This window comes from Lasioglossum baleicum, chromosome 19 (assembly GCF_051020765.1).
Source record: "Lasioglossum baleicum chromosome 19, iyLasBale1, whole genome shotgun sequence".
NCBI lineage: Eukaryota > Metazoa > Arthropoda > Insecta > Hymenoptera > Halictidae > Lasioglossum > Lasioglossum baleicum.
Genome location: NC_134947.1, coordinates 89475 through 101214, shown reverse-complemented (window position 1 = coordinate 101214; position 11740 = coordinate 89475). Strand labels below are relative to the sequence as shown.

The 11740-nt window shown below is 41.9% G+C and overlaps 2 protein-coding genes across 2 annotated transcripts; both read right to left on the bottom strand.

Moving 5' to 3' along the window:
- Positions 1-6484: 6484 nt before the first annotated feature.
- LOC143218540 (uncharacterized) lies at positions 6485-7798 on the bottom strand. The gene has a single exon (XM_076443769.1). The coding sequence runs from the start codon at positions 7796-7798 to the stop codon at positions 6485-6487; it is 1314 nt and encodes a 437-aa protein (XP_076299884.1).
- Positions 7799-7942: 144 nt separating this feature from the next.
- LOC143218539 (uncharacterized) lies at positions 7943-9007 on the bottom strand. The gene has a single exon (XM_076443768.1). The coding sequence runs from the start codon at positions 9005-9007 to the stop codon at positions 7943-7945; it is 1065 nt and encodes a 354-aa protein (XP_076299883.1).
- Positions 9008-11740: the final 2733 nt, after the last annotated feature.

Sequence of the window (11740 nt, the reverse complement as noted above, 5' to 3'; positions counted from 1 at the left end):
TCGTGTCGAACTAACAAAGTCGCGTCTCGCGACTCGATCGTCGCTTCGTCTGCTGATCGTCTTTTCGACGCCGATCGTCATTTCGACGCCGATCGTCACTTCGATGTGACACACACCACCATACTTTGTAACGGCATTCTTGGATCCTGAGTTTTCATTTCTGTTTTATTTCAACATCAAGTAAAGTTTCTCGCGATAATCTCGTAAGCTAAAGCCGATCGCCAAAAAGTCTAAAGAGAAATGTTGCTCAGAACAATGATCTTGACCACATATCCAAAGCTCATTGAAATCGGAGAGCATTCACATAATCGAGAAACTCTTGTTCGTTGCGATGTCGCGGCGTACCACCGACACTCGCTTGCCGGCGCGGCGCGGCGCGGCCGCCCAGGGCGCGCTCTGGTTGGTCCCTGTTTTTCGTTAATAACTCCTAAACAAAGCCGCAGTTGACATTGGTGCAAAGGAAAATGTCTCTTAGAATGGTTTCAGGAACCTCCCATTTCAAGGAAGTACACGAATTTTGGGACACCCTGTATATATAAATGTATATAAACAGCAAGTATGTAATTTTAGTATTATACGCTCTCTTATATTCGCAGGATGTACTTCTAACACGTGTACGCTCTTATTACCTAGCACTAGGAGTGCGCGGGTTCCCGAAATTTACGGGAACCCGACAGTCGAGTCGAGCCGGAGAAAGTCGAGCGAGCTCGAGCGAGTACTCGAGACATCTGAATGTTCGAGTAGCTTGATCGCATCGAGTAGCTTGATCGCATCGGGTAGCTTGATCGCATCGGGTAACTTGATCGCATCGGGTAGCTTGATCGCGTCGGATGCTTGATCGTCACGGATAGCCGGAGACATTCGGATTACATTATTACATAGATTAGCCAAACTCGGACGCGATCTTTTTATACTCGTGATTAAACATACGATTCGTAATTCGCACTAATGAGGTCCTAAATTATGTACTCGGTTTTATAAGACGAAATATACAATATATATTTCGGTTGTGGATTTCGGTTTCGGCTATGGTTCTGATGATTTCGATGATTTTTTATAGTGTTATACAAATCAACATTTTGAACAAATAATTACAAAAATTTGTATTATTATGTATTATTAAACTATTATCTATTATTATTCTTTATTTGAACAATTTTTTAAATAAGTAATCTTTTGTAATATTTACAATTTTATTTATATACTCATTATTTAAATACGTATTTATTATTTAAACAATTATTTAAATAAATGTTTATGCTGCAAAATATAATGTATACAAATCCGTTTGTATACTTATTATTTATATAGCTATTTATTATTATTTATTTAAACAATTTTTAAATAAATAAATTTTTATAATGTATAGAAACTTGTTTATTTTACATTATTTGAATTATTGTTTCAATAAGAATTTATTGTCAAAACGATTATTTAAATAAATAAATATCTGTAATATATATATATTTATATAGGGGGAGTTCCCCTAGCCCCGGACAGCACCTAGTATCGGACATTAGCTGTATCTCAATAATCTGAAATGCAACAAAGTCGTTTTAACCGTCAAAACAAAGGAAAGGCTAAAACAAACGACGTGCGGAAATTGCACGTTTCTGTCGCGTGAACAAAGCTATTAAAATCATTCGACTGTTAGCGTTCTTGTAAAAATATTATAAAAGATTACTTATTTAAAAATATTATAAAAGATTACTTATTTAAAAATATTATAAAAGATTACTTATTTAAAAAATTGTTCAAATAAAGAATAATAATAGATAATACTTTAATAATACATAATAATACAAATTTTTGTAATTATTTGTTCAAAATGTTGATTTGTATAACATTATAAAAAATCATCGAAATCATCAGAATCATAGCCGAAACCGAAATCAAATTTAATCACGAGTATAAAAAGATCGCGTCCGAGTTTGGCTAATCTATGTAATAATGTAATCCGAATGTCTCCGGCTATCCGTGACGATCAAGCATCCGACGCGATCAAGCTACCCGATGCGATCAAGCTACCCGATGCGATCAAGCTACCCGATGCGATCAAGCTACTCGATGCGATCAAGCTACTCGAACATTCAGATGTCTCGAGTACTCGCTCGAGCTCGCTCGACTTTCTCCGGCTCGACCCGAACCCGTATATGCGGGAACCCGCGCACCCCTACCTAGCACGAACCGACCTCGGCTTGGCTCGGCAACGCTCGGGTTGCCTCGGCATCCCTCTCATACACGCACATACAGAGATTACTTCTTTACAACAACAAAGGAGAGAAAGAGAAGAAGAAATATCAGAGGAACTGAGGAGACAGGACGGGGAAGTGCAACAGCAAGTGCAATACAAGAAGATACAGAGTGGAAGCTTTAACCAAAGGTGTAGAGGAAATACGCATAGAGGAAATAGATAAAATAGTAGAGAGAAAGATAGGAGAATTGTTAGAATTATAAAGCGAGTTTTGATTTTGACCAAGAATTGAGTTTAGTTAGACTTGTGAACAGAGTTTCTTTTTATGGCCGGTAGCATTTCTATACATTAACGATTTACATTTTTATGTATAAAAAGTTAAACAATGTTATACTGTAGCAGCAACACTTATTGTTGAATAAAAAGGGAATAAAAAGAATATTTCAAAAACGAAGCAAATTATACCTCACATACAGGGTGTCTCAAAATTAGGTCCGGAGCCGAAAATGGGAGGTTCCTGGGATCATTTCAAGCGACATTTTCCTTTGAAAAAATGTCGTCCGCGGCTTCGTTAACGAGTTATTAACGAAAAACACGGACCAATCAGAGCGCGAGCTAGACGCGTGCAGCCCTGCGCGCCGGCAGCCGAGTGTCGGTGGCACGCCGCGATGTCGTAACGAACAAAAGTTTCTCGATGATGTGAATCCTCGCCAATTTCGATAAGCTTTGGATATGTTGTCAATACCATGATTCTGAACAACATTTCCCTTTACAGTTTCTGTCGGTCGGCTTTAGTTTACGATATTATTGTAAAAATTTGTCATTTTAAATCGATCGATGTACAGTACATACTATCTCCTCGCCGATTTCGATGAGCTTTATTTCAAAGGAAAAAGATATTTAAAACATCGAATTTATAACATATTTCAAAGTCATCGAAATCGGTGAGGACCCACATCATCGGCAACTTTACCCGAACGATAGAAGAAGCACAAACTTATTGAATTAAAAACTCACTTATTTAGCCGTAAATCCATTTGACTACCACATACAACCACCACACTTTTACATAATTGTTGAACTCGTAGCACACTTTTATAACTCGTATCGATATCGAACGAAATTACTTACTCCGACGCGGAAAGAGTTCGATGCTCTTCGTGATGCCGCGCGAAACTGTGCTCTGTCAGCGTACAATGTATTCGATGGAGGCGTCGTTTAAAACAAATGAAATCGTTCCCAAGGAGACATTGATTTTTCGAGAATCATATGATTCTCGAAAACACCGATTCGAAGATTATGTAAAAGTGTGGTGGTTGTATGTGGTAGTCAAATGGATTTACAGCTGAATAAGTGAGTTTTTAATTCAATAAGTTTGTGCTTCTTCTATCGTTCGGGTAATGTTGCCGATGATGTGGGTCCTCACCGATTTCGATGACTTTGAAATATGTTATAAATTCGATGTTTTAAATATCTTTTTCCTTTGAAATGAAGCTCATCAAAATCGGCGAGGAGATAGTATGTACTGTACATCGATCGATTTACAATTACAAATTTTTACAATAGTATCGTAAACTATAGCCGATCGACAGAAACTGTAAAGGGAAATGTTGTTCAGAATCATGGTATTGACAACATATCCAAAGATTATCGAAATCGGATAGGAAATAGTACATACATCGATCGATTTACAATTACAAATTTTTACAATAACATCGTAAACTAAAGCCGATCGACAGAAACTGTAAATGGAAATGTTGTTCAGAATCATGGTATTGACAACATATCCAAAGCTTATCGAAATTGGCGAGGATTCACATCATCGAGAAACTTTTGTTCGTTGCGACATCGCGGCGTGCCACCGACACTCGGCTGCCGGCGCGCCGGTCTGCACGCGTCTAGCTCGCGCTCTGATTGGTCCGTGTTTTTCGTTAATAACTCGTTAACGAAGCCGCGGACGACATTTTTTCAAAGGAAAATGTCGCTTGAAATGATCTCAGGAACCTCCCATTTTCGGCTCCGGACCTAATTTTGAGACACCCTGTATAACTTACTAGCAGCCCCCGGCACTAAACTATGTCACGTCGCTTTTCTAATTTTTCGAAATGATGTTAATACGAATGTTCGCGACACCGGGATTTGATAAGCCGAAGGCTGGGCCACGTTCGGCCGTACGACACGTGGTCCTCCCAGGATAAAACACGTCCGCAGACTCACGAGATTTTCCGTATCTAACACGAATATTCGGGCTCCAGACACTCGGAAGTGTCACGCGAAATAATCTAGATCTTCGAATTACTATTAGGTTCGACCCGCGAGTCTACGACGCGAGAAACTAATCCCGGATTGCTACGAAAGGTACAGGGTTCTACGCCGAGAGAACACAAGGCGTTCCCCACGGCGGGAAGGTTTCACACAAGGAATAAGCAAAGTTGCGGCTAATAATTCGTTTATTGAACGAGATGGATTAGCTGCCGACGAGCTCGGCAGCGGTTACAAAAGTAGCCGGCGCGTATTATCGCGAAAGATGGGAATCGCAGGCGCTATTTCTCTCGTACTTTACTATTTCGCGAAGAATTCGGCAGCGATAAGAACTTCGTGACGCGGAAGGCCTCGAAGGCCACGTTCCGACCGAATTCAGATGGAATTCGCGATTCTTCTCGGACTTGCGTCGATCGAACAGAATTTACGACCGCGAATCGAACACACGACGGCTTCACACCGTGGAACGAGTGCAGGTTAGTAAGAATTAATGGCGGCAGCGATTTTATCGGCGTCGTACAACCGTCACAATGCGGCCACGCGGCACCCGCTATCCAACCGGATTCGTATCACCAAAACGATATCCTTCACAATCGATGGATTCGTACTCTGACACAAATAGTGTCCACTAATATCGTCAGCCTATTCTGCCGTTAATTCTCGCGACGCGAATACATAACCTCGCCGCGCTACCCGAACCAACACGAAGTTCACAAATAATTATTATCGAAAGCCTGAATCTCCGCCTATTTCCCCCGGTCTCAGCAGGCGCAAAGTACAATATTTCTTAGCGATCGTACAAAATGACAACTTCTCGCTAACAATTCCAAAGACGCAGTGCTCGTTCACGCGGTAGCCCGGGTACGCGGAAGCAGAGCGTTCTCCACTTTCTTATTTTACTTTCTTCGCGCAACGTCTCGGCCTATCGCTAATACGGAATTTCGCGTTGACGAATCCTAGGCGACGGCGTTCGGCTTCCGGCATCTCACGGCGTAGCCGGCAGCGCTGTCTTCCGATTGGCCGCTTCCCGAGGAGACGATCGGCAACAGCCAATTCGGTTGCGGTGCAGCTTCTTCCCGGACGAGGCGACGACAGAGTAGAGTAGTTGATCTTCTCTGCACCGGATGCCCTCGTCGGCGCCTCCAGGTTGACAGTCCTGGGACTTGACGATCTCTCGTTGTCTTCTTTCGGGATCCTGCCTTTTGCCTTCCTCGAGGTGCTTACCCTCGAGGGTTCGAATACCCCGGATCCCATCTGGGACCCGGATATGGCCCTGTAAACTTTCATCGCGCAATTTGGCGCGACATTCAAAACATTAGAATACGCCTTTTTGGGTCTCACTCGTGCCCAGGAAGAGCGTTCGCAGCGGCCCTTATCGCGATGCTTGACCAGAGGGTGGCCCGGTCTTCCGTTAGAGAGTTCAGAGTGACGCAGGCGAACTGCCACGTCACAACTAATTCCTACATTTAAAGTAAGGCGAATGGATAAACAATATTTTTGGTTTTTTGATTTGGTGTATATATGTATAGACTTTTTGGATTCCCTACTCTGGAGCAAGCAACATATAGTTGACCATGTGAAAAACATTTTATAAATTTAATCCGGCAACGCGCAGTGACTGCCCTTGAGCTTTGTTGATTGTCATCGCGAAAGCAAGACGCACAGGAAACTGTAGTCGTTTGAAGGTGAAGGGCAAATCAGTGGGAATCATTGGAATGCGTGGAAGAAGCACATATTCTCCTTTACATTTGCCGTTAATTATTGTTGCTTCAATCGCATTCGGCATCAGTTTTTTCACTGAAAGTCTGTTTCCGTTGCACAACTTTGGCGTGTTGAGATTCCGAAGGAGCAGTATTGGTGAACCAACTTCCAACGCTAATATGTGTGATGGCATTCCAGCAGGCTCCAATGAATTCAGAAATTCTATTGGATAATATAATTAACAGCTTGATCCTCTTCTGTAACTGTATCGATGGATTTATATTTGGTAACCGCACCAAGAATTTTCAATTGAATCTTGTTATTGATTCAATTGACGTCATCATTTTTTGGAGCTAAGATAGCTCTCTCGGATAGCCAATCGCTATTCCTGAAGTTGTTGACGATGTTCGGAAAAACCTTCATTTCAAGATCTTCAATTGATGATTGAAGTTGACAGAAGTTTAGTGGGAACGATATCTCCTGTGTTTCAGGAATAACCGCAAGTTTGCCAATGCCCATATCTAAAAGTTGCTTGACGAATGTTTGTGCAGAAACATCTCCAAGTAAATGCACACGCATATTGGTTGAAAGTGTAATTTTCTTCACATGTCTCCAAAGAGCCGAATTCTTCAGGCATGCGTTCAGCTCGGCTGCTGGTGTTGATCTTGGAATGACAGGTAAAGTTTGACGGAAATCACCGGCGAGCAATATCAGAGCTCCGCCCATTTGACGTTGATCGCTTCGAAAATCTCGCAGAGTACGATCAAGTGCTTCAAGTCCTTTCTTATGGATCATGGTACATTCATCCCAAATAATGATTTTGCATTTTTTCAATACAGTTGCCATTCCAGATTTTTTTCCAATGTTGCAAAGAGTATCTGTAGCAAGATTTAGATTCAATGGCAGCTTGAAAGCCGAATACGCCGTGCGTCTTCCATCAAGTAGTGTTGCTGCAATCCCCGATGATGCTACAGCCACAGCAATCTCATTCTGCATTCGAATTTCGGCGAGTATCAAATTGAGTAGAAATGTTTTTCCTGTGCCTCCTGGTGCATCAAGGAAAAGGAGTCCACAATTTCCGCCTCGTACATACTCCATAACTGTGTCGTACGCGAGTCGTTGATCATTTGTTAAGAGCCTTTTCTGACTCTCAACATAAACTTGTAGCGCATCGACATCATATTGTTTTTCTCGCAATACGTCTCTATCAACAACATCGTTTCTGTTACGTTCCGGTGTAAATAGCCCAAGCTGATTGAGAAGTTTGTTGTTAATCGACAAACACATATCCTCAAGCAATATCAGTGCTTCATTGAAAATGTTTTCCGAATACTGTACATCCCGGCCGGGATTGTCTCTGCGTTCTCGGAGAAGTATGTCTTCGCTCATATTTTCTTTGTGTTTTTCCCATAGATCTTTCGGATCAGATGGCGCACAGGTTGTCAAGATTATGGCGAACAGAGTTCGTATTTGGTGAGCATGACGTGTTTCAGAAGCTTCTGTCAATGTGTTGTCCCAATATTTATCATTTCCAAGCAAACCAAGTTTGAAACATGCTTCTCTGTATGTCTGGTATACTTGACCATCGATGGTTTTGACTGCTTGAAACGATGTTGGTCCTTTGACCACGTGAAGCAGCATTCGCAAATAGTAGCATTCACTATTATTCGGATGAACAGTATATACTCGTCCCAATGTTCCAGAGAAAAATATGCCAGCTATTGAAGAATGCCTGGTGCCTCGTTTTCTACTGTAAAATTTCTTCGTCGATTGATTCCAAGTGTACTATTGCGGGACTTCATGATATAACAACGTTTTCGCGAATTCGTCAGTTGCACACAATTGGAAGAAAGCGGTCAACGTTGTGTTTGGTGGGTCTGCAGCTCTCTGGGCTGCATTCTCTTCCGTGAAGTAGACTCGTTGACCGTTTTCCAAGTGAACACTGAGATGTATAACAGCAGGAAAGCGTTCATGAATATCGAAACCAAGAATTCGCCACACAGCTTCATTACTACTAATATAACGTCCCATTTGAAATTGTTCTACTTCATTAACGGGAGTATTGGGATTCGCAAGTCCGAAAACTGCCATATCGCTGCCTTTATTCACATATTTACATATGTATTTAATCAATTTAACTGAATTGCAGACTTCCACGTTGATATGCGCATTGAATGATTTGGAAAGAATAGGAGAATAGGGCACAATCCACTGGTTATCAATTTCGAAATAAACGTTATTGATTTTGATAGTTGTTGTGTATCCTCCATCATCTGGTTTTCGTCGTCTGTACGGCGGATAACCATCGCCACCAGTCTGTGTTTCTTGTATCATCTGACGTGGATACTTTTTAGTGCATTTTCCATCTTTCATGCATGGTGAATGTGGGTTGTATAGTCCACATGGTCCGTGAATCATATGTTTTTTGACAATTTCAAATAATTCTGGATCTTCTTCTGGATCGGGCAGCTCAGCATTAATGATATCGTCAATTTGAGTTCGAGCAATTCTTTCAACCAACCAAATTAAAATATGGGCATGTGGTAGAGCTCTTTTCTGCCATTCAATCGAATACATCCAGCAGCGAGTTTCTCCGTATATATGATTCCTAGTGATGAGATCCATAAATCGTATTAATTTTTGTTTAAAAACTCTCGCTATGAGGTCATGCCGATGGGATGGTTGCTGGCCAAGTAGAAGTAAATCTTTGATTTCAGTCCAAGATGGATTGCATGTGAACGTGATAAAAAGATCTGGACGTCCGTATTTGCGAACATATGTTAGAGCATCCTGAGCATATTCTTGCATATGTCTTGGACTTCCAGTATACGAAGCTGGAAGTATAACCATTTGTCCAATGTTAGCAACTGTTCCATTATTCGCAATTGCATCTCGCAAATGAATGTAATCTTCAACTCAAAGCTTCGATTGATTGTAACGAATGTAATTGAGTCGTTCACTTTCGACTTTAGCGTACATATCAACGATGAATTGTTGGAGAAGTTGACGACACTTCAGGATATGGTTACATTGTTGGGATCGAATCATGATACGGTATGCATAAAAATCCATACAACTGACTCTTTTCGTTGTCGCAGCACCTGTGATGGGATTAGTTTGATAAACTTCGAAATGATATCCGTCTTCTCCTCGCGGAAACAGTATTGGATATTGAAGAGCATCGTACGATCGATGTGTTTCAGCAACACGTTGCTTGGTTTGATCTCGTCTGCTGATAACAATATCTCGGCGGGTAATCTCTGTTCCGACAATTACAGCTGCTACTTCAGGGGCCGTTGGAGCATTGAAACGTCTTTCATGCTCATTTAATGGCGTTTTGTCTGCCCTGATTATGACTTTTAAATCATCCGCTCTTACATCCGCTAATGCGGATTTGAAATCTCGGACCAAACAGTTATGTTCGTGGAATAATGCTCGTAATTCAGCAATAATTCTCCGATCTGTTACTGCACTAAATGTGCATCGTCGATCAACCTCTTCTTCCACATTGTCCATGAAATAAATTTTCGAAAACTGTGGATCTTCGCCGGTTACTGGAAGAAATGAACCAATTTGATGATACACTTGTCCTTGGACTTTGAAGGTGTGCATGAAATTACCATATCTCACAATATTCGTTGCTCCAAACGATATCATTTGAAAGCATGAGTTGTATGTACGAATATGCTGTAGAAAGTGTTTGGACTCCCGAGTAACTCCAGCCACATAAGTTAAAAGTGGTTCTGGTACCTCAGCCAGTGGTGGCAAGTTGATTTTGCCATTGGAGCAACACATGCCAGGCGTTTCTTTCTGAAACTTCAAAGCGCAACAATGAAAGCACAAATTAGTCATTGGTCCTATGGCAACATCGTGATGCATTCTGTAATCAAAGTTTTTATTGTAAATGAACTCCGCTTTCTTGAGATCGATTCTCGTTCTTGATCGACTCTGCCGTAAGCGTTGACCTTCACGTCGTGTGTCTCGCTCTTCATATGTTTTAGCAGCTCTTGATGTAGAAGCTCGCACTCGTAGGTTTCCAACTTGTGCGACTTGCTCTTCAGATGTTTCAACAACTCTTGATGTAGAAGCTCGCATTCGCAGGTTTTCTACTCGTGCGACTCGCCCTTCAGATGTTTCAGCAGCTGTACTGGCTGACACTTGCCGCGCATGTCTGGTTCTTCTTCCAATGTTTGATCTTTTGTGTGGGGGGCATAATCATAAATTATTCTGTTTTGTCGTCAATATGATGGCGAGTTACAACAAAGTGGATAGCGCGAAAATATTCCTCGTGCTCACAAATACCTATGTATACCAATTTCCATAGCGATAGGTTCAACGGTATAGAAGTTGTGTAGGTTTTATCCCTACTGGTGACTGATAGGGAAGGCGACCTACTACGCGTTTAGGTCCGATAGATTGCAATTGAATCAGAATCACTGCTGCTAGTATAATTAGTAACAATAACTTTATTAACTGTTACAAAGGCACGTAATTACCTACAAAACACAAAGGAAGTTCTATACGTGTAACACTTAGCAACGGCTAAGGAAAAGAAAGACGACTATTCAGTACGAAGACTAAGAGCGGAAAGACGCTGTACACTGGCGTTCTGTCTGTACAATAATGGCGCCTAGGCGGGAAAACGCTCTAGGCAGCAGACGAACGATCGTCAAGAGGGGAGACTCGCTATGCCGCTCGCATGCGGCTATTGCCAGGCGACACGAGCGCCGTGGCAATGCGCGGAAGCGCATATTGCCCCTACAGTTTGTAGGATGGATGTAGATGGATACTCTCGGAGAGAATTAGAAGCTTCGGGGAAGGTACCGAAGAACGTAGCCTACTCTACGTTTTACTTGCAACACGTGGTTAGGACTTGAGGATAAAATTCACTGCAGAATTTGTAGTTCAACGAGAACCATTTAATAATACTTTATTCACCCGGTAGTGACGTCTGTCGTAACCGTACGACGGAGAATATAATACAAAAGAGGTAAGCCTCAAGACACAGTACAACTGGATAATGATGTTCAATACGTCTGAACAATAGGACTGACTATTTTGAACTGCTAGGGATGCCTAGCGTAACGGTCGCTACGAGAGACGGTTGGGAGTAGGACTGCCAACTCCCTATCGGTGATCTCCCTAGGCGCGACCTAGGGGAATGGCGACACGAGCGCCATAATCCCTACAAGTTGATGTATTGCAGCGCCATCTACAGCGGCGAGTTACAACAAATTGAAATATATATACAAACATCCATTTTTATACTCGCCTATAAACTAAAGAAGAATGGAATATTAATCATATAAAAACAAAAGAATAATATATTCATATCCACGGCCAGCAATTAACACAATTCTCGTATGGAAACGACATTTGTTAACGGTTGCAGCGCCATCTACAGCGGCGAGTTGCAACAAATTGAATTTCGTAAAGACCTTCTCCATGAAAAAGTACATATGTATATGTGCCAACAGAGAGGAAATGAGAGTGCTCACGCCCGGGGTTTTGCCGTGCCGCTTTTGTCTCCACATCATGTTTAGCCTGGAACAGCTCCTACATCAGGGATGGGCACGGGTGGGG